This window comes from Sebastes umbrosus, chromosome 22, assembly GCF_015220745.1.
Source record: "Sebastes umbrosus isolate fSebUmb1 chromosome 22, fSebUmb1.pri, whole genome shotgun sequence".
NCBI lineage: Eukaryota > Metazoa > Chordata > Actinopteri > Perciformes > Sebastidae > Sebastes > Sebastes umbrosus.
This window is the reverse complement of record NC_051290.1, coordinates 16,584,887-16,612,794: the sequence shown is the minus strand read 5'-3', so window position 1 is coordinate 16,612,794 and position 27,908 is coordinate 16,584,887. Positions and strand designations below refer to the sequence as shown.

The window sequence follows — 27,908 nt, the reverse complement described above, 5'->3', positions numbered from 1 at the left end:
CAACAAATTAGAATATCCTGAAAAAGTTCAAAATTCTTTGTCTTCGTTATTTAAGAAAGGGAAAATGTAACATATTCTAGACTCATTACTTCTAGACTTTTTTTTACATTTGTGTTTAAAGTACGACGGAGTATTAGGGCCATATTGAGGGGAAAAAAATAAATCTGAGATTTAGAGAATAAAGTCATAGGTTTACAAGAAAAAAAGTTGTATTATGAGAATAAAGTTAGAAGTTTACGAGAAAAAGTAATATTATTATGACAATAAAGTCATAATATCACATCAGCACCACATTATCATAAGTCATGACCTTGAAAAGATTGTGCCAGAAACTGTGTTTATTCCAAAGAAAGAACCACACGGACCTGGAGGAAATGGCCTCTTTTGTGGAGGAAATTACTTTTTTTCTTGTAAAGTAATTACTTTATTCTCGTAAAAATTATGACTTTTTTCTCGTAAAGTTATGATTTTATTCCCATATAATGTATATTACCTTATTCACCATCTTAGTTTGGAGTTTTAGCATGCTAACATTTGCTTATTAGAACAAAACAGGGCCAAACTGATGGGAATGTCATTAGTTTTGCAGGTATTTAGCATAGGTATTAAGTCATAAACCATTTTGAATAAATTATATTTTGACCTGAAGATGGCGCCAGAGGAGAAGCCAGAGGCTCATCAAAGTGACAATACAATTAATGCTGAGGGGAACATGGTATTTCAAAGGCCATTTTTTTAAATTAAATTTTCTATAGGCCAAATAATTAAATAAAAACTCCAGTAATACTCTTTATTATTATTTTAGGCTTTTAGTTTTAATCATGGATCATTATTTCACAATTCTATGTGTTTCTATTTGTGTTCTATATTTCATGTGATTATTGACTTTGTCATGAAAGGTGTATTTAAGTGAAACCTCAAATAAACAAGTGGAAGGATGTACATGCCTTTAAAGAGTCTACAAACTGTCTTTCTAGATTTTATGAGTGAGCATTTACTGCAAAGAAAAGTGCTCATAATGACAGAGCTGTGATTTCGCCCTCTCACTCGGTCGTGTCTAGAAGGGAACCAGAAAATTGCGGAAGCTCTCGCGAGAGGTTAGTTGACGTTGACCTAGGTCGTCGGGCAGCCAATCTCGCGAGAGCAAGTTCTTGCAGATCTCAGATCGGATTTCGCAAATTTGTGGGTTACCTTCTCCACACTGGGAATGCGACACAGATTTCAAAAGTGAAAGTAAATCTGTAGGACAAGGCGTGTTGCGTTTTCTTCTTCTCACAATTCCAGATCTACGAAGAAATTGCACTAAAAAGCAGAAGCTGACTTCAAATCTTTATCTCAATGTGTATTCTGTACTAATTTCTGCATAATCCTATACAGTGAGTGAAGGATATTTTGCCCTGGAGTTACAACACCAAAATGGGTAGGCCGAGACCTTCATTTGCATGGTTTATCATTTGCGAAATGTGACTTTTATTCTGTTGTTAAGTCCGATTTTAAATTGCGGAGAGGTGTGGAGACCTTTGCACTACCTGATGTTCCTGTGTGTGCAACTCAAATGGCCTTTTGTCATAATTTACTCCCATTTTACAGGTGCACTGACGATGTTCCTTGTGGCTGCTCTTAGTGCATCACGGTGTAGTGCTGCTCCAGGTAAGTCCCTGTTGTGTCTAAGCCCAACATCTGTTTTTATTAGTGTGTTTTTTTAAATTGTATTTTACAATGTATTACTCTCAATTCTTACATTTCTATAAATCTGAACACTGTTTATTCAGATGTATTCACTTATTATTATTACTTTTTTATTTCAAATTTGCGTTTATTTTTCCACTTAAGGGGTATATGACACTAGACAAAATTATTATAAAACAAACAGATGTTAAGTGTCTTGATTGTTTGTCAAATTAGAAAGTGGTTTCACATATTCTTCAGGAAAATAACAAAATATATATTATTTAGGTGTTAAATTTATATTTATGAATAAAAGATTAAAAGAAAACATCAAATGTATTATAAGAAAACATTGTTTTGAGGTTTTGAAGACACCAAACACCACATTTTCCCATAATAATGTCTTTAAAGATATGATTAATGACAAATCTACAAAGGTCTTTATGTCCTATCTTGCCTCTCAAAAATAGAGCAACCACCTCTTCCTCTATGGACCAGCCTCCACTGTGTAGTATATAGGCTACTATAAAAGTAATAAATAGATGGAGCATTACGGAGGCAATAATGCTTCCTCACTTAGTACTTCAGTATTAAATTGCTCTTATCTTAACTTTTACCAACATGTTCACAAACATGAACTTATATTACATTCTACATTACATTGCAGTAGGTAGAAATGGAGCAAATATGTTAAAAAAAATAAGTTATTTTTTATAAAACGGTCACTATATCCTGACAGTAGTGCATGAGACAGGTAATCTAAAAAAAAAAAAAAAAAATCACGTGCATCTGTATGCTCCGGTATCCATTACATGTATGTTACTGTATGCAATCCAATAGGAGCGCTCTCTCTCTGACATGACCTGTGATTTTTTTAAAGCCTAAAAACAGAGCCATGATGAGGTGCAGACATCTAGTTTTCTTGAATTACAATATGCTGAAAGGTTTTTATGGAATTTTTGCTCAATGATGCCAAAAATATTCTGCCTACTACCACTTTAACTCACAACATTTCAGTTTCAGGAAGCCTGGAGGTTTTAGTCAGTTCCCCTGTCTCAGTGCACCTTGGCCACACCACCACATTACCATGCTGGCTCAACCCACCACAAAGTGCAGAGTCTTTGGAGGTGTCTTGGTACCGTGGGAGCTACAGCACCCCGATCATGTTTTACCGGGCAAAACAGTTTGAGAACTCATCCCAGGAAGCTTCGTACGCGGGCCGAGTCTCGTTTGGCTTAAAAGACGCAGCGTCTGGTGGGCTGACGGCAGGCGATGTGAGCCTGAAGCTGGACAACGCCACAATTGAGGATGCAGGAGATTACAATTGTTACGTCAGCAGTGAGCAGGGTTACGACAGGGCAAGTGTCAGTGTCATCGTGACGGGTGAGTATCGTGAAAGTGGAGAAAACACACAAAACTAAGGGAGGATTTTTTTTAAAAAAAGCTGTCCTTTCGTCTTTTCATTCAATGTTTTCCATCCTCCCCTTCCTTCCTAGAAATCGGAGCCCTCCCTCTTCTGTCAGCAGTGTGGAAAGAAGATAACATGGTGAATATGAGCTGTGAATCTGAAGGGTGGTACCCAAAGCCTAGTCTGCGCTGGTCAGATCAAAAGCAGGTTCTTACCCCAGAAAGCCTGAAGTACAGAAAAGGCTCTTCAGGTCTTCAGTCAGTCCACAGCTGGCTTCTCGTCTCTAGCTCCACTGAGGTTTCCTGCTCAGTAGGCGTCTCTGGCGAAGAGACAAAGGAGGCAAGAGTGCGCCTGGAAAACCCTCATCAACCTGGTAAATAGCGTGAAAATTATTTGCATGTGTGCAACAATTGAATTTTCTGCATTTCCTTTTTCACTTTGAACAATACATAAAAATACATTTCTCGCTTTTCATTTAGAGTCGTCTGGATCCTCACCAGCTGGATGGGTGGCCTTTGCTCTGCTCCTTATAGCCATGGTGGTGGCGTTACTTGGAGTGCTGTACTTCATGAAGAGACGTAAATGTTTGTTTTTAGAGATATGTTATAAATATATATACATATATGATATGAAATCCTGAAAATCTTCTGTTTCAGGGAAGAAAGCTGAATCAGGAAATGACCACGCTAAGGGTAAGAGTCTCACATTATACACATTATTTATTACTTACACAACATTTCAGCGAAAGCTCATATGTGTATTAAATGGGTAATCCAGCGATTTAGTATTAGATTTTACTATTAAACACTTCTGTAAAGGACTTGTGATATTATTATATATGATATGAAATCAGGAAAATCTTCTCTGTTTCAGGGAAGAAAGCTGAATCAGGAAATGACCTCGCTGAGGGTAAGAGTCTCACATTATACACATTATTTATTACTTACACAACATTTCAGCGAAAGCTCATGATATGTGTATTAAATGGATAATCCAGCGATTTAGTATTAGATTTGACTATTTAGCACTTCTGTAAAGGACTTGTGAGAGACACATTTTAAAAAGTACCTACTATGAGTCAAGCCCCAAAAACAGTGGATCCTACATAAACCAAAATGCAATAGGTTAGCTTCTCGGTTTAGGGGTTTAAGAAAATATCATTACATGAGTATCGCAATATTACGTTTTGTGATACTTTATCGATTTTTAATTAACCTCTTAAATATGAAACAAGAAAACCTAAAGAATCCATTGGTACCAACCATGTCATACTAGCTTGTTGCGAAGGAGGCTGAATAACGCTCCAAACTTACGCTAAATTTTGTTGAGGAAAAACTGTCATGGCCATTTTCAAAGGGGTCCCTCCACCTCGAGATATGTGAATGAAAATGGGTTCTATGGGTACCCACAAGTCTCCCCTTTACAGACATGCCCACTTTATGATAATTACATGCAGTTTGGGACAAAAAGCACAAATGTGTTATTTTTGCCTATTCTAAAATTCTGTATTTCTGGTGTGTTCTTTCTACTATGACAGTTTTCCTAAAATTTTATTTAAAAAAAATCACAATATATCGCCTTGCTTATAGTATCGCAATAAATTGAATCGTAACCCCTGTATCATGATACGTATCGTATCGCCACATTCTTGCCAATACACAGCCCTAGTCTCGTTAGGCTCTGATGCACCAAGCCGACAGTCGGTGAGGAAAGCAAGCCAATGAGTAAAGTCAAGAGGCAAACCACAGAAGGCTCTCCTCATTTTTCATCTTCATCTCATCTGATCATTCCAATACACTGATATTTTCAGCATCTGGAATGAAGTGTGAGTGAGACGGCAAACAACGCTTTGTTTCATGTACGTATCATAACAACAGCTTGTACATCCGCCGTCCGGTTTCCCTTTTTGAATGACAAATACACACTACCGCCGCCTGCTGGTGTGGAGAGTTATTTTCTCTCACACAGAACGCAGAACGTACGTGCCAACTGGCCGTCGGCTGTAGTCTTTGCGGTTTGTTCAAGTGCAACTTGCGACGCAATCGTCCTTCATTGCCGCTAGTTCTCTGATGTCGGCTTGGTGTGTCTGGGCCTTTAGACCCTCCCAGCCCTGAAAACATAGACAGAAGACATTATTTAACTGTTTTCACAGGCAGAGTAGTACATCACATGACAAGGAAACTGAACTTCAAGTGTAAAATCAGTGGACTGAAAAATAACAGAACACATGGTTTAACAATGTTTGTATTTTCTTCCCTAGAGAATCAACCACTTTTACCAAAAGGTAAGAGGTCACTGTTCATAAAGTAAAAGCAAAACACATTGACATTGATTCTGTAATGATGATTGTACCTATTATTCTCTGTTACAGGAGTGATCCAGCCAACACATCTATCAAAAAATAGCCAGATTTATGGTAATCACTTAAGAATCTATTGTAAATAACAATAACATGTTTCTCCAATCAGATTTTTTCTGATTTCACCCTAATGTTGTTTTCAATTTTCAGCCAATGTTACACTTGACCAGAAGGAACATAAATATCTCTTAATCAGGGATGGTAAACTGAGAGACGCCCGGTGTAATTTTCCTGATGGAGCTAGAGTTACCTGTCTCACAGCTATCAAAGGAACATCTGGCTTCTCCTCTGGACAACACTACTGGGAGGTTTCTTTGGGGAAAACAGATCCTAGAATAGGTCTCAAACAGTCCTGGTGGGTAGGAGTTACTAGTGCAGCTGTCATCCCTGACGAGTCAGATTTTTCTCCAACTACATCTAATGGTTTCTGGTTCCTGTCCTCTTCCCCTGACAAAACAGATAGCCTTCAGCTTAGCACAGACACACATGTTTTTCTGCCCATCTCTTCCCAACTGCAGACGGTTGGCGTGTATTTGAATTACGACAGCGGAGAGCTTTCCTTTTACAATGTGGAAGATAAGCGTCTCATTGGCACTTTAACAGCTAACTTCACAGGTGTCATTTTTCCATTGTTCAACCCTGGTAAAGATGACAAAGCAGTTATGGAGATATTGCAGGGTCAGGCTAGTGACACGGGGAACTCGGTAGATTCAACGGCACAAGAGTCTGAATCTTAATATCATCAATACCAACTGCTGTAAGGGAGCAAGATGAAAACGAATAGGATCGGATTTATGTTTTAGCCCTGTACTTGTATCCTAACTTGAAAAGAGGACACAAAAAATGATTTCAACCAAGATAAAGTTTTGTCTTTTCTTTATGGTTTAATTTAGTTTAGGTAAATCTGTTGAGTGACTTAAATGTTAAACAAGTCTTATTAAAGTTGAAATGTCAATAGTCATATTGGCTTAAACTCCAAACCAATTCTGCATGGGATGGACAAAACAACATGATTTATTTGTGGTTGTTGAAGCTTCAAGAAATGACATTTCGACTCAATAGTTAATTTTGAGTTTGTGCCGTTGTTCAGTAAATACAGTTAAATGATTTTTTTTTACTTTTTGGGAAATACCCGTAGGCTATTAGATTTCTTGCAGAGTCAGATGAGGAGATTGATACCATTCTTGTGTTGTGGTATCAAAAAATAACAGCATTTCCTTTTCTATAGCAAAGTGTTTCTGTTATGTCCACCGTCTGTAAAGTTTGATTTTTTTTTGTGTGTGAATATTTTCCATTTATGCTACTGTGTATTTATACCCTATTAGTAAATACACACAGACATTTATATTAATTTCATTTATACTTATTAGAATAATTCATAAAGTTATCATTGTTTATGCTCAGCTACTGCTTTTGGAATAGCCAATATTGTGACTCGGCTTTTTGGAATTTAAGTAAATTTTTGGTACACTTTAATTTACATGTATATTGTGATGCTGTGAAATTTAGTTATTTAGGTGATTCACAACTTGATATTTTCTTGTCTTTTGCTCGTTACCATTCCGTAAACACACACTACAAACTAAAATATTACAGAGGTTATTATTTAAGTTCTAAATGGTGTGGGACTACAACTTTTTATCTTATTGGTCTTGCAAAAGGGACCGTAAGTGGACTTGTGCTTATTCAGGACACGGCAGGTTACAACCTGAGTAGGACTAAGAAAAGACATAAATGGTGCTGGTCTTTTGACTTGATTAAAACACAACTCAGCGTCTGATGATGTCACCTGGGGAGGGCGAGAGTTGAGTGGCACAGTCAGGTGGATTGGTTGAACCAGGAGGGAGTGGATTTGGATGAGACTCTGGAAAAGGGGCGTTGTGTCTTTGCAGCTCCTCTTCGTCACCATAGGTTCCTTGAAAGAAAAGGGAGGGGGGGAGAAAGGACGAGGAGAGAGGTGGACAGAGACGCTAGGAAGGATCTGTGAAGGTAGCACTGACACAGTGGTGAACCAGGTGGTTACAAACTGACATATAAAATGGAACAATAACCATGATTACTGATTAAAGTGGTACATACTTTGTGAGCAAATGCATACAGGCAGCTGTACTTTGAAATGACTGATGTTAAAATCATTTTGTAATGTGTGTACTCTTTGTGACTGAATAAACTCAATCAATATGGGTTCTTGTGTTTATTTGTTACTTCTATTTTCTTTGTTTCACTCTGCATCCACAATGTAAAACTCACTTTACAATCCAATTTAAGAAAACACAGCAAAATGTCATACACTTTAATAAGTACAGGTAGTATTTACACAGTATATACACAATAACACAATACTAACTTTGCCATCACTACTGTATATTTTTCCATAGATTAGGAAGTATTTACATTGTGGATAAGACCATAGGTTGATTCTGAAATATATTTTTTTTAAATTCTGATACGCGGTAAATTCAAGTAGGCGTGCCTTGATACAGAACAGTCTCGACTATGACCATGGTAGAAGAGGTATGCAAGAACCACTTCACAGGTGCATCACGGTCCAAGACTTTGAGGAATACTTATTAATACGCTCGTCAGTTGGGCGCCGTGGGTTGGGGGGCGCAATGTCAGTCAATATCAAACAGTAACTATACAAGTTCATACATACGTACATAGATAGTCTACTTGTGGGGATGTTTTTTAAAGATCAGAACCGTTGGTTTCTTCTTCCAAAGCTTTACACATTCATGTTTGGTCATCAGCCTTCAGTGGAAGCAGACCAAGGACTATTCGCTGTAAAGTGTCCTGGTGGTTTAAAGCACATACCAACCTTGTGGACTGGCGTTACTCCAGGGACATTTGTTGCATGTCCACTTCTCTCTCCCTCTTATATCTCCTGCTGCTCTCCACTGTCAACTATTTCATAAAAGTAAGGATGACATAAAAAATAAATCTTTAAAAAAAGAAAACGTGTTTGAACTCGTATTCACACTTTCACGTACATCTTGTCCAACCGCTTAAAAAGAACATCTGGAACAGACACTGGGCGTCCCCAACACTGAATGATCCTAAACTGGAGCATCTGTTTTCTTAGTTTAGTCAGTTTTATTACACTACTCACTTATGACCAGGGTGATGAGACTGGGCAACTTCAGGTACTGCACCGAAAAAGAAAAGAAAGCACTCCACCTTTCCCTTCGTTGTGATTGCTGGTGGTTTATACATTATGGTATGTGTCCTCTGCCGTGTCTTGTGTTTTGCCCTAGCAGACCGCAGCAGCGCTTTCCCTCCTCCCCTGCTTCTTCAGCAGCTGGATGCGGTTGTGGACGTAAAACTTGATGGCCCTCCAGTCTCGCTGGTTGCTCACCAGCAGGGGGCAGAGTTCGAGGCAGCGCTCGCAGTCCGCCTTCGCGGGGACTCGCAGCTCCACAAGGTTTCTCTTTAGGTGAGTCTCCACTGCTACACGCTCGGCCTCTGACCAGGGACGCTTTAGCACGCCACGCTTCCCTGTGAGATAGAGGGGGGAGGTGTAACAAAGTGTAAATTAATGGAAATAGAATACATAGGATCAAATTTCTAAGTGAAGTTTGGGAAGTCCTAGACTGATACTGGCCGATGGTTACCTGATTTGGGTGGAATGCATCGTCTCTTATGAACATTGGCTATTGTTGGGGTGACTGGAGAGGGATTGGGTGCTCTCTTCTTCCGTGGCGGTCGCCCTGGTCCCTTCTTCTTCACCATCACCTCAGCTTTCTCCTTAACTTCTTCCTTTTCTTCCTCTGCCTCTGAATCTTCTGAGAAGGAGTCTGCCGAGTTGCCAGACAATACTGTAGGACAGAGATGAAATGGAGGGTAGTTAACTCAGATCAAATGACTAACATACAGTTTAATATTTAAGAAAAGGGATCAACTGCTGTGCTGTTACTTATTGAAATGTTTCTTAATGAAATGATGACTGTATACTAGTAAAATCTGGCTGGAAAATGTTGTGCAGACAACATTTCTGGAGGTTTCTTCAACTCAAAAACTATCTAGGTTTTTTCCTTAATGTGATGGTGCTGCCATTAAATGGTGTCTTACATTTGTAATATTCCAGCCGTAAGTGTAGTGCATCTTAAATGCAGGTGCAGGGATACAGAATATGTTACGGGGTGGAAAGAATATTTTTTCCAGATGTGTCTTCTTCACATGTGGAAGGCACATCTTAAAAGGCATATTTCTATATTTTGGTAAATACGCCTTTTCGCTTTCCTGCCGAGAGCTTAGCTTAGCATAAATAAAGGAAAAGCTAACCTGGCTCTGTACAAAAGGTAAAGCCTACAAAGCCTATAAAGCTAACTAATTAACACATTCTATCTTTTTTACTTAATCCGTGCAAACACCGAAGGTTAAAAAGGACCGATTTTGGTTGGTTTGGTTTTATACAGACTATTTCCTGGCCTGGACACAGTTACTTCCTGGAGTCTGCGCTGGTTACCTAGCGACCTCACGATGACAACCACACTTGACGAAATCACAGCTCCGGGCCAAGAAATAGTCCAGCACACAGTCCCACATTCAATTCAGTTCAGTTGTTAACTGTGAGCACGAATGCTAATACACTCAAACACGTAAAATAATTAAAGGGTCAGTTCACCAAAATCACACACTGACACACAAAATAATTAAAAGAAAACATTTTCACACACAAGAAAGTTGTTTCCCTACTCACCCCTAGTGGTATTCAGCAATGCACATAGTTCTGGTTTATTGTAAACAGGTTTTGAGATATCTGCTGCTGAGGCTTCTGTTGCAGAAACACTCTTAACAGCAATAACAATGGGCCTCATTCAACAGTTTTCTTTTCAGTTTTTTCTTAAATATATATTCTTGAGAAATGTCCTAAAAAAATAACACAAAAGAAGATGCCTGGAATGCTATTACTTGTTCAGTGTTGAAGTATTAGTGTAGTGTTTGTTTATTTTAAAAAGACCATAACGCTTTCTAAGATAATGACAATATTTATATTATAAAGATATTTAAAAAAATATATTATTGTAATTTGAATCTTAAGTTATACAACTGTAGAATTGAAGAAAATGCAATAACAATTTATTTATAACACTAATAACATTGCTGCCAGCAAAATTACCACCGCTAATTAAATCAATGCTCTACTTTATAACCGCGGTGGTTATGTCAAAGCAAGCAACTAATAGTCTTATTGGAAATTACCTCCGCTAAGTGTATTTCACCAGTGTTTCTGACCGTGAGTAACCGCGTCTTGGGTGTGTTTTTTCCCACTGAACAAGAGTGTATTTCACCAGTGTTTCTGACTGTGAGTAGCCACGACTTGAGTGTGTGACGCCACTATGTCATAGCAGGTGTATTGCTCAGGACCCATGAAAGTGCAGTGTCGAGTGTGAAATAGTTCTCCAGAAAGCAGCAACACCACAGGCCAAGCACCCACCCGTTCTGAACAGGCTCTGCACTAGTAATTCAAAACAGATGGCTTGAGTTCAACCTTAAAAATGTTCTTAGAAGCAGAACCGGCACTGAATTGAACATTGCATGCCTGAAATACCTACTGATGGGCCTTAGTGAGTTCAGTATTTTCCCTTAAAGACAGAAAATGCGTGATGTAACTCCTTACCATCCAACTCGAGGCAGATGTGCTGCAGGCTCATCCCTCGGAAAAGCACTCCCTCCCTCTCTCCATAAAGGACAACACGACCCACACGACCCATCAGTGCTGGATCCCGTATGATAGTTGAGCAGTTCTGGGTCACGTGGTACTCTCGCTCCAGGAAGCTCTCCAGCAGTTTGGTGGCTGCACCCTGGCCCTCTTCCTCCTCTAATAGTAGCAGTTGAGTTAGTATTGCTACCTGCCGCCGCACACGCGTTGCTGTCAGTGCACCGGGATTCTTGGCCCCACTGGATCGTGCCAGGTTTCTCAGAAGGTCCGTGCCCCGTAGCGGTGTGGCGGGAGAGTGGTAGGGCCGGGAGAAGACATAGGGGCTCTCTGGGTCCACGCCCACATTGGGGCTGGTTTGAAGGAGAAGGTCCAAGCAGGACTCGCAGTGTGGCGGGAGAATAAGTGGCTGGATGCGACCGCGCTTGCCCAGAACACTAGCCCGCGGAAGGTTACAGAGGACCTGGCGCTCAAAGGGGGACAGGAGGGCTTCCATGCCGATGGGTGGGGTGGTGCTAGAGCTGGCCAGGGGGGTGGTACGGTTGCGGTAGTCCTGGATAGTGAGCTTGGCCACCTCACATTCCCGGTGGCGGTTGTAGAGGATGAGCAGGGAGAGGCTGGAGTGGCAGAGAAGGCGCCAGGCCTCGGCAGAGTGTGGAGAACGGGTTAGAGAAAGGAAAGAGGAGTGCTGCTGGCGGCGCAGGTAGATGACCAAACAGGAGAGGGAAGAGAGCAGCGGAGACATGTGATGTCTCTGTGTGCTGGAAATGAAAGAGAGAGGAAAAAATGCCTTTAAAATAGCAGTTGAAACCACAAAGCAAAACCCAAAACAATAAATATCTAATTGGTAATAAGACAACAAAAAGTGTTTCAGAGACAACAGTGCAATGAAAAAGACAATAACCAACCACACCTTACAATCTCTCCATTCTTCTCTTCTGGTGCGTCTTCTTCTCCGTCTCCACTCAGCTCTAGATCTTCATCTGGATCTACGTCTGGCTCTGGAGTAGGAGGTGGAACCAGCTCCTCTTGACTTTTCGAGCTCTCCACCTCCACCTTTTGCGGCTCTTCGTGCTTTTCTCTCTTCATCCTCCGACCCCTTCTGGGAGTCGTTGGGGGAGGTGGTGATGGACTCTTAACTCGTGACGCCATCGAGGATGCGGGACGTTTTGTGCCGGGCAGTGGTAAGCTAGGCCCCTTCTTGGCGGCTGCAGGCTGAGTGGAAGGTGGCGGCGTAAGCGAGAGGGAGAACGAGACGCCGCCTGTGCTTGAGCGCGTAGCTGGCGATTCCCTCTCCCTGGAGAAGAGGGGGGGGGGAGCGGGGTTGGAGGCCGAGGGCTGAGGGACAGCGAAGGAATGGCTGTGAGTGGCGGAGGCGGAGGTGGAGGTGGAGGACGATGAGGGGTGAGGGTGTGAGGCGCTGCCATTTGAAGAGCTGTGCATGTGTGCCAGCTCCATGGCTGTCCTGACGTCTGGCTGGTTGGCGTGGTGCTTCTCCAGGTGGCGCGCCAGAGAGCGATAGTGGCGGCCGCAGTACGGGCAGTGCTGCCGCCGGCTCACTGTGGCGTCGCTGGAGCTGCCAATGTTTATGTTAATATTGTTGTTGATGTTGGTGGTCGGGGGTGTCAGGGCGCTGACTGGGGGCTGGGATCTGGCGGGGGTTGCGACAGGTGCCGGGTGGGAAAAGGATGAGCAGGGGCGACCAGGTCCTCTGGAGGAGGTGGGCGAGCTCTTCTTCTTCGTATCGACAGCGGCCGCGGGCAGCTTGCGCTTCTTGCGGCGGCGAAGCATCCGGCCCCTTATCTCCTCAAGTTCCTCTTCTTCGTCGTCGTCGTCATCGTCGTCGTCTTCCTCCTCTTCGTCCTCCTCGCGGTCTGAGTCACTGGGCTCAGAGTGGGTGAGTGGGGAGGATGAGGGGGATAATGACCAGGAGGGGGTAAGGTAGTCGGAAACAGAGAGGGACAGCGGGTGGGGGCCGGCCTCTTCCTCCTGGTTTGACAGATTTAAAATTAAAACAAACCATGTTAGCTCAACATGTAGCTTTATCACAGGATCTACATTCTTATGACATTTAAAGTTGCAATTAAAATTGTTCTCATATTGCCAACAAATCAACAAAAAAACAACAGTGTGTTCCGTTTCACAATACTCTCTGACTTCCCTACCCTGTCTGTGGCTCTCAGCCCAAAGCCCTTTCATTCCTATGAAAGACAGAAATCTAAAAAAAAAAAAAAAAAAAAGGAATGCCCCCCATGGTTTAGGGATTTAGACGCTGACCACGGATCTTAATGTCCCCTGTTCGAGTCTGGGCAAGGATCTTTGATGCGTCTCTCTCTCTCCCTTGTTTTCCGTCATCTCTACTATCGTTATCTAATAAAGGCACAAAATAATAACTTAAAAAAAAACAATTAGAGTTGTTTTAATAACGATACCAGTATCGGAAATGTATCCAACACTGCCCAAAATTCGGTATCCGCAAGTACGCCAGTCTAAAAAAAACTAAAACTTTATTATATTCGTCATATACATACAAGTACATACATGAAATTTGACCTCTGCATTTAACCCTTCCTAAGCATTAGGAGCAGGGGGCTGCTGTAAAGCACCTGGGGAGAAACTTGGGGTTCAGTATCTCGCTCAAGGACACTTCAACATGCAGACAGTAGGAGCCGGGGATCAAACTGCCAACCTTGTGGTTAAAAGGACAATTCGCTCTACCCACTTAGCTACAGCTGCCCCCTATGTACCGATCCGATAACGTAATTTATTAACCCAGAAAAAAATCAACTTGTTTAACCGGAAATCAATTCTTCTTCGCCGCTCCAAAACAGTAGCTTTCACTGTGCTGTCGCCCTGGATGTATCATGGCTGCCACTGGCAACTACTGTTTTAGAGCAGTGAAGAAGAACTGATTGCAGGTAGTTTGTCACGTGACGATAGCAAACAACAACAGTGCGGTGCTAGTGGAGATTGTAACGGTAGTCAGAGCGAGGAAAATGTCAGACATTCGGCAATATTTCACAGTGGAAAATCCAACAAGTAAAATGGCGATATGTGCAGTACATAAGTCTTCCATTTCGAGGGGTGGCAGTGCCTTTGTAGAGTGTTTGAGAAGAGACAGCTAAGAGAATACTGAATTTTTATTTATTCCTAGCTTCATTTATTTATGTTCTTTGTAACTGACAAACTGAATAATAAAAGAAAGTTCTATTGCATTCATTCTCTGTATGTATTTGTTCATGTATTACAAAGAGTTTATTCTGAGCCAGGCCATACAACAAAGATAGTAACCATGTCACATCCATACATGGACAGTAGTAAACAGCTGTTAAATCATAATCATAATAATAATTATTATTTTTTTTATCACACTGGTATCAGATCAGTACTCGGTATCGGCCGATACTGCAAGTTCAGGTGTCGGAATCGGTATTGGGAAGGAAAAAATAGTACACATCTCTACTAAATATATAGTTTCATGAGAACAGCGCATTTATTAGGAACAATGTGTAGGAGTATTTGTGTTTATGTTTATGGTAATGAAGAAACACGTCATCCAGTGCCACTGTGTGGCTCATTGATGTGTTTTTAATAGTTTCTGGACACCAATTGCGCTCTATGGCACGGAGGAATAAGCTACATCAGGCTTTGGCGGCATACACACACTTGTTAGTAGGATCAATTCATTGTTGGTTTTGGTCTTTTCATGGGATTTGTTGACACTCAGAAAAATACATAAGCAGCTCACCATTGCATTCTCGCCCCAGTCCGTCAGGCTGTAGTCCACTGTGATCTCCTCCCCTTTGGCGATGTCTCGGATTGCTATGACAACCAGCCGCACCTGGGTCCCACAGTGGACTTCTCGAATCCGGCAGTTGGGCGGCGGATGGAAGAGGACAGGTCCTCGAACACCGCTCGCTCCCTCCTCCCCCAACTCTGGCACACTGGAAAAACATAAAAGTGAAATTAGCAACGTGGATCCCCAACCTAAAGAGAGCATCTGAGCACACGGCGAGGGTCCTCCTTACCAGAGCTGAGTGGGATCGGGCAGGTAGTAGGGACTGCCAGGTGGAGGGAGGCGGTCTTCTGAACCCTCTGGATACTGGCCATCGCCTGGGACAAAGTGGACTGTTTAAACCTGGCACATCTTAACTGCTTCATCACAAACCACACCACCTTATGTTTGAAACATGGAAGGTGGCTCTCCTCACTACAATACACTGCTAATTACATCGTGGTACACTTGTTTTCCATAAGCACCAGGGTGGATAAAAACACAAACAGCAGGTGGCAAAATGTGTGTGTGTGTGTGTGCTTGTATATATACCAGGGCTGTAGCTGTGTTCTGACATGCTCTCCTCCTCCTCATCTTCTGTTACATACGCTCGGTCACACACCTTCACAGGTGTCCCCTTCCTTTTTCTCCCACACACTCGCCTGTAAAAACAAACCGGGGCTTCATTTAGCATAATGAAGCGTTCAGACAAAGCAGCGCTCAAGACTTTCCGCCTGTAAATATTCGAACGGAGGGCAGCCGAAATGAGCAGAGCATGTGATACCTGTAGCAAAGCAGTAATTGAATCTGTTCACGTAACATTTCTCTTAGGTGGGTGACTCATGCACAACAACAATAAGGCTATGAACTACTTAACTAGTGATGGTGGCAGCAGTGGTGTTCTTCCACAAGAAAACATGTAATGTCTTTGATTTGACAAGCAATCAAAACAAGCAGATTTCTGCACATCCTACATACAGTATATTGCAGGTTGGGGAGTATATTAGAAGAAAAGCAGACCCCTGAAAATATGTATAAAAGATGAAGTAAGAGACATATCAACAACATTTAAGCTTTTAATTTTGCCTCTGTTCATTAGTTTCATTATTGATCATTCTGTTGATTAATTTTACCATTAATCTATTTATCGTTTAGCCTATAAAATGTCAGAAAATAGTGTTAAAAATACCCATCACAATTTCCAAGAGCCGAAAGAGACATTTTTAAACCCAAACCCCAAAATATGCCTTTTACAATTATGCAAAATAGAGAAAAGCTGAAAATCCCCATATTTGAAAAGCGGGAAACGTTAAATGTTTGATATCTTTCATTGATAAATTTACTCTAGGGATGCATCGATCCGACTTTTTCAGTCCCGATACCGATAGCGATACCTGGGTTTTGGCCATCAGCTGATACCGAGTACCGATCCGATACCAGCGTTTAACTAATAAGCCTCACTGTGTAGAAGTGACTGGGATCATTCTTATATGTGTAAGATAACATCAGGTTTGACTTAAAGCATTTAAGCTTTCCTAAGCTTTCCTAACTCTGTAAAACTAAATGTAACAAATAAATGCACAGATATAAATTTATTGAATTGTTATTTATTATTAAAATGATAAATTGTACACCAGCAACTTTTTAAAACAAATCTTCAAAATTAACAGGAATTACAATTAAAGTGTAAACCTTTTTAATGCAGCAACAAATTGGTTAAAACTTAAACAGGAATTAAAATTTCTGTATATAAACATAGAATTGAATTTAAATGATCGGCCCCATTGTCACCGATACCCGATACAGCCATTTGAGTCAGTATGAGCCCCATATCCGGTATCGGTGCATCCCTAAATTTTTACCATTAATCTATTCATCGTATATCCTATAAAATGTCTGAAAATAATGTGATAAAATACCCATCACAAATTCCAAGAGCTGAGAGAGACATTGTTAAATTGCTTGTATTGCCAAATCAACAAACAACAATTATGCAAAACAGAAAAAAGCTGGAAACTGAAAGTCTTTGATATTTCTCCTTAAAAATTGACTCCAACGAGTACTGATATAAAAATTGTCGATGGTATATAATTTCTATCAACCATTATTTCTGCACTAATTAGATATTATGTCTTTTGTTCAAGTGAAGACTGCACACGGGTGTCAGCTCATCACAGCCCATTTAAAAAGTGGACAATATAATGATTGCAGTCTGACCACAATCCTTGGCTTTACTTGCCATAATTTATATATTTTAGTACCAGATCAAGCAAGTTTCACTGCAATCCAGGTTGTGAATCAGTCCCTGATTTGACGTGGTGATCACCATGATCAGGGAATGAAATTAGCACCTGCCAAATACAGGGTAAATTTTGGCTGTGGCAGGTTAAAATTCCAGGTCACCTGCCACCATGGCAGATAGCTTTTCCTTATGTTAAGAAATATTATATGAAAAATATTCAAGCCGAATAAAATGATTGGACTGGCTTACAGTCCTGCGACAGCTAGAGATTCTTTTATATTTTTGTCAGAGCATTTGATTTATTGATTGCTGTTGGGGGTGTAATGATAATTTCAACAAATATAACAAAACATTTTTTTGAAGATTACCAACTCTAGCTTTAAGGTTACATGAAACATTCCATATTCCTACTGTCTAAGCACATCTAAGTTTCAGTGACCTGCCACAGTAGCAGGTGAGGAAAAAACTTAATTTCAGACCCTGATCACCATGATTGAGAAACACATATCTTACTGTACACAGGAAGCTAGTGTGGGAGCTGATTTATCAGCTATCTTGGTTATCATAGATTTTTTAATCTAAACATTGAAATAGCCCCACCCATTTCTGCACTAATTAGATATATGTCTTTTGTTCAAGTGAAGACTGCACATAGGTGTTAGCTCATCACAGCCAATTTAAAAATGCATTTTGTGGACAATATAATGATTGCAGCCTGACCACAATCTTTGGCTTTACTTGCCTATAATTTATATATTTTAGTACCACATCAAGCAAGTTTCGCTGCAATCCAGGTTGTGGATCAGTCCCTGATTTGATGTGGTGATCACCATGATTGAGATATCTACTGTACACAGGAAGCTAGTGTGGGAGCTGATTTCAGCTATCTTGGTTATCATAGATGTTTAATCTAAACACTGAGATAGCCCCATCCATTTCTGCACTAATTAGATATATGTATTTTGTTCAAGTGAAGACTGAAAACAGGTGTCAGGTCATCACAGCCCATTTAAAAATGCATTTTGTGGACAATATATATAGATTGCAGCCTGACCACAATCCTTGGCTTTACTTGCCATAATTTATATATTTTAGTACCACATCAAAGAATGCTTCATCCCTGGACATTTTCAAAAAACACCTCAAACACCACCTGTTCATCAAGGCCTATGATCTCAGCTGACTCTTCCTACACATCACTCTTTTAATTACTTAGCTATAATTTCTTCTCTGTGTTATTTATTGGTAAGATTTTGTGTGCCCCCTTTGTAAAGCGTCCTTGGGTTTCTGAATGGTGCTATATAAGTCAAATTTATTATTATTATTATCAAGCAAGTTTCGCTGCAATCCAGGTTGTGAATCAGTCCCTGATTTGATGTGATGATCACCATGATTGAAAATATCTACTGTACACAGGAAGCTAGTGTGGGAACTGATTTATCAGCTATCTTGGTTATCATAGATGTTTAATGTAAACATTGAAATAGCCCCATCCATTTCTGCACTAATTAGATATATGTCTTTTTGTTTAAGTGAAGACTGCACACAGGTGTCAGCTCATCACAGCCCATTTAAAATGTGGACAATATAATGATTGCAGCCTGACCACAATCCTTGGCTTTGCTTGCTTATAATTTATATATTTTAGTACCACATCAAGCAAGTTTCGCTGCAATCCAAGTGTGCATCAGTCCCTGATCACAATTATTGAGAAATCTACTGTACACAGGAAGCTAGTGTGGGAACTGATTTATCAGCTATCTTGGTTATCATAGATGTTTAATGTAAACATTGAAATAGCCCCACTCATTTCTGCACTAATTAGATATATGTCTTTTTGTTTAAGTGAAGACTGCACACAGGTGTCAGCTCATCACAGCCCATTTAAAATGTGGACAATATAATGATTGCACCCTGACCACAATCCTTGGCTTTACTTGCTTATGATTTATATATTTTAGTACCACATCAAGCAAGTTTCGCTGCAATCCAGGTGTGCATCAGTCCCTGATCACAATTATTGAGAAATCTACTGTACACAGGAAGCTAGTGTGGGAGCTGATTTATCAGCTATCTTAGTTATCATAGATGTTTAATCTAAACACTGAAATAGCCCCATCCATTTCTGCACTAATTAGATATATGTCTTTTTGTTTAAGTGAAGACTGCACACAGGTGTCAGCTCATCACAGCCCATTTAAAATGTGGACAATATAATGATTGCAGCCTGACCACAATCCTTGGCTTTACTTGCTTATGATTTATATATTTTAGTACCACATCAAGCAAGTTTCGCTGCAATCCAGGTGTGCATCAGTCCCTGATCACAATTATTGAGAAATCTACTGTACACAGGAAGCTAGTGTGGGAGCTGATTTATCAGCTATCTTAGTTATCATAGATGTTTAATCTAAACACTGAAATAGCCCCATCCATTTCTGCACTAATTAGATATATGTCTTTTTGTTTAAGTGAAGACTGCACACAGGTGTCAGCTCATCACAGCCCATTTAAAATGTGGACAATATAATGATTGCAGCCTGACCACAATCCTTGGCTTTACATGCCATAATTTATGTATTTTAGTATCACATCAAGCAAGTTTCGCTGCAATCCAGGTTGTGAGTCAGTTCCTGATTTGACTTGGTGATCACCATGATTGAGAAATATCTACTGTACACAGGAAGCTAGTGTGTGAACTGATTTATCAGCTATCTTGGTTATCATAGATTATTTAATCTAAACATTGAAATAGCCCCACCCATTCATGCAATCACATCAGACCGTATATATATATATATATTATATATATGCATTAACAGAGAACTGATGAGCACAACAAAGCCTCCCTAACTCACTGGTGCTTTGGTGTCAGTCAACTGTTTTTTGGATGCATTTTTTAGCCATGGTCAGCAACTTTGTTTACTCAAAGCCAAAACAAGTCATGATCTGCACCAGCTGAGCAGTCAAGCAGTGTTAAGAGCACAAGGTGGTTTGTTGGATATTGTGTTGCATGTCTATAAATACCTGTGGGTTATCTACAATAGAGAGCAGATATCTGGCCCCAGCTATAGACACACACACACACACACACACACACAGCTAGCTGATGATGATTCCTGCATGCTAACATCAATGCTAACCCACAGCTAGCCTGTTAGCTTCCAGCAGCTAGCGTTGTATGTCCCGTCAAAACATCACTAAATATAAAAGGACTGGTGATGAAATAAGAGCTGAGGCTGCTAGGAGACGACGAGACCTCACTGGGCTCAACAGCTGCAACAATAAACGGTAGAAAACCCCGTTCCCGTGCTCCGTTTTCTCCCGTTATAACGCTGAAATCATATTAACGGCTTCTAACGTTTAACTAAACAACCGTGCAACGCGTCGCAGGCTCTTGCATTGTGCTAATAAAACCCCCTCCGGTGATAAACCACTACCGGAGAGCTGTCGGTGCTCACTCACCCCCGTGGCGGCGGCGGTTTGCTCCCATCCCCGTCGCTGTCGAGGGTCGGTGGCTCCCGGTAGTCAAAAGGCGACCGAACGTTCTCCGCCATTAGGACTCCCTTCACTCCTACCTCTCGCGCTCCGGTAACATCCACACAACGCGCATGTGCACAACATCATCCCTTCAGGGGGTTCTGATGGTAAAATGGGGTGCACCCTTCTTTTAATACATCCATGGGTGCACCCACCTCTGAGGAAGATAAAGACCTACAACCTCACACATTTAGTGAATGCATTGATGGAGAATTACAGTGTTGCAGCTATTCAGTAGTTAACTCATCTTTCGTGCATTCAAGGTGGAAGTGCAGTCAAATAAATGCTGTGAAATTAGGTTTCAGATTAAAGTGAAGCCCTACAAGGCACATTAGTTATGTTCTGTTTCACAGCTGAACATCATCCTTCACACTGTTTTAAATAATAAATAGTAATAGAAATAGTAATCCCTTCAGGGGGGTTCTAATGGTAAAATGGGGTGCACCCACCTCTGAGGAAGATAAAGACCTGCAAACCTCCAGATTCACACATTTAGTGAATACATTGATTGAGAATACAGTGTTGCAGCTATTCAGTAGTTAACTCATCTTTCATGCATTCAAGATGGAAGATAAAGACCTACAAACCTCAAGATTCACATTTTTAGTGAATTCATTGATTGAGAAATACAGTGTTGCAGCTATTCAGTAGTTAACTCATCTCCCATCCATTCCTCTCAGGGAAGATAGAGACCTACAAACCTCAAGATTCACACATTTTAGTCAATGCATTGACTGAGAATACAGTGTTGCAGCTGTTCAGTAGTTAACTCATCTTTCATGCATTCACGTCAAATAAATGCTGTGAAATAAGGTTTCAAGATTAAAGTGAAGCCCTGCATATAGGCACATTAGTTCTGTTCTGTTTTACAGTTGAACATCACTGTTTACCAGCTTGATACTAAATAACATTTCTTGTTTTAATTCTGTATTCTAAATCCTACTAAAGTAAAAGTATTATCAAAAGTAAAAGCACATATTCTGTAGAAAAAAACTTCCTCTGCAATTAATACATTATTATATGTGACATTATTAGATTAATATTAAAGGGACTGTTTATAACTTCTTACATGTATAAATCACCCGGGTCGGTGTCCCATGCGCGCTCGCGTGTGGCTACGCTGTTCAGACAGGACTCCGACACAAACTACACGGAAGCACCAAAACCGCAAAGTTATATCTAGTTTAGCCCGTCTGTTAAACAGTGTTGGCCGCGGTCGGAGGACGCGGGGGAGACCGTAGCTTTGGTCTCCAGGGCCGGAGTCTCTGCTGTGCTCTGCTCCTCTGCTCCTCTGCCTGCCTGCTTGCCTTCACTCACACACCGCGCTCGTTCTCGCTCAGCTCGCTCCACCTCACGTTCATGCGCGCACACTACACACTGTAGAAGAGTTAATAGCTCTGAGAATATCTAGTGAATGTACAGTGGACGTTTGTGCAGAAATAAATGCTGCAGCTCCTCCAGACCAACAGAGGTTTCCCGTGTCTTGTGAAGTGACGGGGCTCTTCAGAGAGAAACGTTATCGTCTCCAAACCGGGTGACGGTGTCTCCCCTGTTCCCTCCGACCGCGGTCGGGAGGCTGAAGCAGGAAAAGCCAACACTAGGATCAGCATTGATTCATGGAGAGACCTTTGTCTGGTCAGCTAACATTACTGCCAAGCAGGTGAAATATAGAGTGATATTGTGGTTTTAGCTGACGTGTGTCGCCTCACTGTTTTGAGCGATGCTCGTTCATGTCTATTTACGCTGACTTTCGTTGACTTAACGGCCACAGGTGTCGCTGTTAACAAGCATTTCTGATTCTTACAAACAGTCCCTTTAATGCATCAGTGTGTGAGTAGCGTTTTACTGTTGGAGCTTCTCGTGGTGGAGATAGTTTTACCTACTTTATATACAGCTACTGTATGTAGTTTTAGTCCAGTGCCTCCCAACCTATAGGGGTCTGGGTGTTGTGTATTCTATAATCTTACATGTTTTTTTATGCCAAGTCTCCAACTTAAAAGTAACTAGTTATTACAGCTGTCAGATTTAAGTAGTGGACTGACAGGAAGGCAATCCAGGCACTTCAAAATACTAAAACAAGTGGCAACGAGGAAGGAAATATAAAAATAATAATAAAAGCCTTTATTGTAGTGGCTTAAATCATTTAAAAGCCAACATGTTTCGACCGGGTCTTCGTCAGGTCATTCAACAAATGACGAAGACCTACAGTGGTCCAGACCCCAGCTTGGGAATCACTGCTCTAGGCTATTAAATAGAATTACCTAATTGGGAGTTTCCAGTTCAACCCTGTCTCTGTTTTCCCTAAAATATATATTGAATTATATAGCTCTTTCATATGGAGGACCACAACAGTCACGTAAATGGTAATAAAGCATTTAATTGATTAATCACTAATTGTAAAATAAAAATAACCATTAATACATTTGTCTACAAATTGATTTATTAATCTATAAATAAATTGACTAAATTAAAAAGTAAATCATTATTTGGGCAATAAAAATGATTATTAAAAGAATTTACAAATGAAATATTAATCCAATTATTATTTTTTCTCTTTTATTTCTCATTTTAAACTGAATTTTCAAATAGAATTTTAAATTCCATTATTTTTTTTTATGAATTTATTAATGTATTTTTAAATGATGTACTTATTGACTGTTTTATGGTGTTTTTGTAAATCTCTTTTTTTAATTTGAACTATTTATTGATGGATTCATATTTCATTTGTAAATTATTTTTATAATTCTTTTTATTTCTTATTAAAATGTCAAATAGCGTATTACTTTGTTATTTAGTCCATTTATTCATAAATTAATAAATCAATTTGTAAACACATTTATTAATGGCTATTTTTATTGTAGAATTAGTTATTAATCAATTAAATATTGTATTACTATTTATGTGACTCTTGTGGTCTTCCATACTTTACATGAACTTCTAGGAAATAATCAGGAAATTAGGGACTTCTAAAATAAAGTGTTACCAAATAATTAAAGAGAAAAAACGGTGGCTTTAACATCTATTATTATTATTTTGATATTATCATTACACACATACACAGCAGTGGAGTGAAAAAAAACCAAAAGGAAAGTAGAGCTGAGGTGAACAACACAACAAAAGTGTTAAGAGTGGGTTTTAATCTTCAATGCACATCCAGTTAATCATCACAGAGATAAAAGAAAAGCATGGCATGAAGTAATCCACTATACCAACAAGTGGGTTTGATACTTTTGGCTATAGGCAGTACAATCCTACCATAAACTATTAGTCAATACAGTAGTTCTCAAACTTTGTTTTGCACCTTTCAAAGAAGGGCATGACAGAAAATTTGGGAACCACTGGTCTTATGATTCAAACGTATGAACGGTGTAGCAGCATATTCAAGTATAACATCAGGAGAGAACTTGGTGACCAGAGCAGCAAACATGACACTTCACCATCATCAGACATCGTGCCAAACCATAAACAATACAAGCATTCAGTCTATACATGAAATTTGACATGGAATTATCTAGATTAGATATGTTAGTAAAAGGTGGAACATTAAGAGCTAAGTGACCTATTAAAATAGCAAACGGCTACAGATTCAGCTGCACATCAGTCACAGTTTATCAGTCATGTATTTTTGGCTACATTCTAGCAGTTAGTAGATACTGGAGTGTTAGGAAACATCAAAAGTAAATAAAATAAAATAAATTACACAGAGCATACAAAAAAAAATAACTCTCTAACTGCCACTTCACAAAGCAAACCAACCTTTATACAGCTAAGTCTGCACACATCTTTGTCAAAGGAAATAGCAACTCTGGCAAACTAGAGGTCATTTTAGCACTTGCTGTGGAAATACCAACGTCTGGGGAAAGCTGGGGGTTTGTTAAAAGGAGCTTAGTTGTGATTTTAGTTAAGCGGTACATTTCTTAACCTGTAGTGTTCACAGAGCATATTTCACAACTGCTTAATATTCAATTTGGAATACGTAAAAGGGGAAAGCTGGCTGTTAGTGTTGAGTTCATCCATTTCGTAGATGTTGGATTGAAACTGATGAAAATCAGATCTCTTCTGCTCCTTCCCTCTCTGTGTGTAAGACATGGAGTGTCTGCGTAGCATGGTTGGCCCAGTGGACTAGCTCCAGCAGCACTCGATAGGTCCACATTTTGAGCCCGAAAACTCCCCCGGCGCCGTCGGTTTCCTACGCAGAAGAGACCAGTTTAACATCCAGTGCCTTTCGTTATACCCAGATACAGTTCGAAAGAATAAGAGAAGGTGTTTTAGTGGATGGGTATGCTGAAGTAAAACAGTGTTTATGTTGCGGTCACGCGTAAACTTTCAGAGTAAATGTCCAGTTTCATTGTACTACGGAAGATAAATACGCAGGATAACAACAAATTAAGAGACTACTTCTAGATGAATGTGTTCCTATTTGGTTCCTAAGTCAAAGTTTCACAAAGCCAAATAAATCTGTACCTGCAATAACTAATTTTTGAGCAACATTATTAATTTGTAGTGGTTGATGTTTACAAATGGAAGTCCAATATTAACTTTACTTTTAGCTCCATTTTGTTCTCCACCAACTCCTGAAGGAAATGTACATCTCTTTAGCTGCTAAATTCTCCACTTTGTTCACCAGCTACTTTGCTAACTTTGCTGTTTGCTGTTGAGCAGGTAATGTACAGTGGGTTTAGCAGAGCTTTTTTTCCCCACTGAAAGCAGCTACCGACTGCGGCCAAGAGCGACGCTATGAGAGAGAATCAGTAGTAAAGTTGCAGGTCTGAAAACCAAAAAAATGAGCTGAAAGATGCTCATCAATATAGAGGAGAAAAAAAGGCAAACAGGGGAGGGGGGAAATAAAGGGAAAGAAGGGGAGGGAGGGCATATTAAGAGGAAGTGAATACAAGTTCAAACACTACAGTGTGCCTTGGATTATTTTTGAGGGAGACTTGCATTTTGTACTTTTTTGAGACCATATTCCACCCATGCAATGAGCCCTTCACAAGATTGAACGAGCCCAATACATTATGGTTTTGTGTGTGTGTGTGTGTGTGTGTGTGTGTGTGTATATACAGTATAGAAGGTCTGTCCCGAATACCATTTTTTTTGTGCTTCGCTTTGTGACGCAGCAGGCTGACTAGCTGAGAATAACTACTAATAATTAATGTTGAATATGACTTGTGGGATTATTCCTTATTACATGGGCTATTTGGGGATTTATACATTATTATAACATACTTATATATAAAAACAAAACAAAATGAAGCATTCCAATACTGATTTGGAGGTTCATTACCATGGCAACGGTCGAAGCTTCGAAGCTTTCGGTCAGCCAGCCCTGATATATAGAAATGAAAACTAACCATAACAAATACTGTTACCTCATTACACTTGTGGTCTGGGGTGACTTCCAGGGTCGTGTCCTCGGTCTCCACCAGACTTTTGGTGCTGCGGAGCATGTGCTCCAGCCGGAGCCGGACGTTCTTCCTCATGGTCTCGTAGTCGCCCTCCAGCTCGCCCCATTCCTCCTCTTCCTTCAGGATGACACAGTGGATCAGCCCCAGGCATTGCCGCAGAGCCGAGTGCAGCAGCTGCACCTGCTGCTCCGCGCTGGGCTCCTCGGAGGCCGGGGAGAGGGACACGATGCGTCCTCCCTCAGGGGTGTGGTCCGCCAAGAAGGTCTCCTTCTCTTGCTGGAAAAGAAGACATTTGATGCTGAGTACAAAGCAGACAGATACAACAAGGTGCTTTCCTGGCATTGCACTTGGGCCTTTTTTATTTTAGCTCAATTTACAAATTTAACACTAAGTGACAGCCATATTGATCAATTAAAAGGTGTTCTGAAAAGGAAGATGAGGCACAGATGCATGACAGCAGACAAAAATCCATATCCATTAGGCACCCCAGGGAAAATGGAGGAGGAGGTGGAGGTGGGGTCTTTTAGTCTGATTACACTGCATCACTGCATTCCCCTTCCAAGAATACACAAGTGCATACTGGTGATACAGTATGCACTTGTGTATACTGGTGCATACTGGTGATACAGTCAAACATATAACTCAAATGCGACAGGTAGCTTAGCTGGCCCTCAGTGCAACATGCTGGAGCAATAAGCCACAAGTAACGGGAAGAGGAGTGTGTCACAGAGTGTGAGCTAATAAGCATATAAACGACGGTGATAACTCACGTATAGCTGGAGCAGGCGGGTGCATTCGTGTTGCAGTAGCCGGGCGAGAGCCACCGCTGTGCCGGTCTGCGACGGGCCGGCAGCCGGTGTGTCCAGCAGCTCGGCTGTTATCTGCTGCTGCTCCTCCTGATCTGCCATTTGCTCTCTCCAGCTCTGTTTATTCTAGAGGTGGGTTATTAGCAGCAGCAGCAGCAGCGAGCTGGATGAAGACCGAGCACAGAAATAAGCAACACCACCACCCACCAACCCACCTAAAAACAACGTGTTTCAAGCGCTGAAATCCTGTTTTAGATACTTTAGCAGCGTGGAGACGGAGCGGAGGTCGGTCAGTGGAGCGTGTTGATGTCGGTGTTCATGTTGGCATGCACGCAACCAGAGGGGATTTAATTGGTTCCGCAAAGCACACAAGGGGGCGTTTTTAGGGGGACGCACAGGACAGGACAGGAGGGCCTTTCTCTCTCTCTCTCTCTCTCTCTCTCTCTCTCTCCGTCACCATGTGGCCCACCCATCCTAACACTAATGATACTCTTTATTGGGTTTTCACAGTCACTGTAAGTGCAAAAACCACCAATAAAAAATGGTCAGGAAGCAAGCCAACTTTCCTGCTTTTTATGAATGGATTTAAACAGTATAGCACCATCATATTAAAAACAAAAAAGCCTGTAAGACCTAAATAAATAATAAATATATAATAATAAAATAAATAATAATAAATTATTATATGATGTATATCACATAAACACAAATCCTGGCATTATGAAATGTATGTGTAATTATTTTTGTCTTTTTTTTGTTCAACTGTCTATGTATCTGTACCTCTGTTAATGAACAAGAGTTCAATAAAGTTATCATCAAGCTATTGGGTTTTCAAAGTCACTGTAAGTGCAAAAACCACCAATAAAAAATTGGTCAGGAACCAAGCCAACTTTCCTGTATTTTATGAATGGATTTAAACAGTATAGCACCATCATACCCTATATTAAAAACAAAAAAAGCCAGTAAGATTTATAAATTATTATATGATGTATAGCACATAAACAAAAATACTGGTATTATGAAATGTATGTGTAATTATTTTTTGT

General features: G+C 40.5%; 2 protein-coding genes across 4 annotated transcripts; one reads left to right on the top strand and one right to left on the bottom strand.

Moving 5' to 3' along the window:
- Positions 1-1,193: 1,193 nt before the first annotated feature.
- On the top strand, positions 1,194-7,619 carry LOC119481492 (butyrophilin subfamily 2 member A2-like). Of its 2 annotated transcripts, XM_037758506.1 has the most exons (10): positions 1,194-1,420; positions 1,591-1,650; positions 2,686-3,051; positions 3,165-3,449; positions 3,556-3,654; positions 3,733-3,768; positions 3,950-3,985; positions 5,337-5,360; positions 5,448-5,492; positions 5,586-7,619. In XM_037758506.1, exons 1-10 carry the CDS (start codon positions 1,417-1,419, stop codon positions 6,170-6,172), a joined length of 1,542 nt encoding a protein of 513 aa, XP_037614434.1. In that variant the 5' UTR covers positions 1,194-1,416; the 3' UTR covers positions 6,173-7,619. The 2 variants fall into 2 exon arrangements, with proteins under 2 accessions (XP_037614434.1, XP_037614435.1); XM_037758507.1 differs by lacking the exon at positions 3,733-3,768 and having other exon boundaries at positions 1,195-1,420.
- On the bottom strand, positions 7,615-20,741 carry LOC119481491. Of its 2 annotated transcripts, XR_005205204.1 has the most exons (9): positions 20,577-20,741; positions 15,422-15,531; positions 15,123-15,207; positions 14,843-15,038; positions 12,008-13,083; positions 11,056-11,855; positions 9,047-9,250; positions 8,545-8,930; positions 7,615-8,339 (listed from the first exon to the last, which is right to left on the bottom strand). XR_005205204.1 is itself a non-coding variant. In XM_037758505.1 (8 exons), the coding sequence occupies exons 1-8, from the start codon at positions 20,666-20,668 to the stop codon at positions 8,686-8,688; spliced, it is 2,808 nt and encodes a 935-aa protein (XP_037614433.1). In that variant the 5' UTR covers positions 20,669-20,741; the 3' UTR covers positions 7,616-8,685. The 2 variants fall into 2 exon arrangements, 1 of the variants encoding a protein (XP_037614433.1); XM_037758505.1 differs by having other exon boundaries at positions 7,616-8,930.
- Positions 20,742-27,908: the final 7,167 nt, after the last annotated feature.

Excerpts from the sequence above, each read along its gene's own strand:
- LOC119481492 (XM_037758506.1), top strand. Across the intron at positions 3,450-3,555 it reads GGAAAACCCTCATCAACCTG|AGTCGTCTGGATCCTCACCA; the intron begins GTAAATAGCGTG and ends CTTTTCATTTAG. Across the intron at positions 5,493-5,585 it reads AAAAAATAGCCAGATTTATG|CCAATGTTACACTTGACCAG; the intron begins GTAATCACTTAA and ends TTCAATTTTCAG.
- LOC119481491 (XM_037758505.1), bottom strand. The coding sequence starts at position 20,668 with ATGGCGGAGAACGTTCGGTCGCCTTTTGACTACCGGGAGCCACCGACC. Across the intron at positions 13,084-14,842 it reads ACTGGGGCGAGAATGCAATG|GAGGAAGAGGCCGGCCCCCA; the intron begins GTGAGCTGCTTA and ends CTGTCAAACCAG. Across the intron at positions 9,251-11,055 it reads CATCTGCCTCGAGTTGGATG|TATTGTCTGGCAACTCGGCA; the intron begins GTAAGGAGTTAC and ends TCTGTCCTACAG.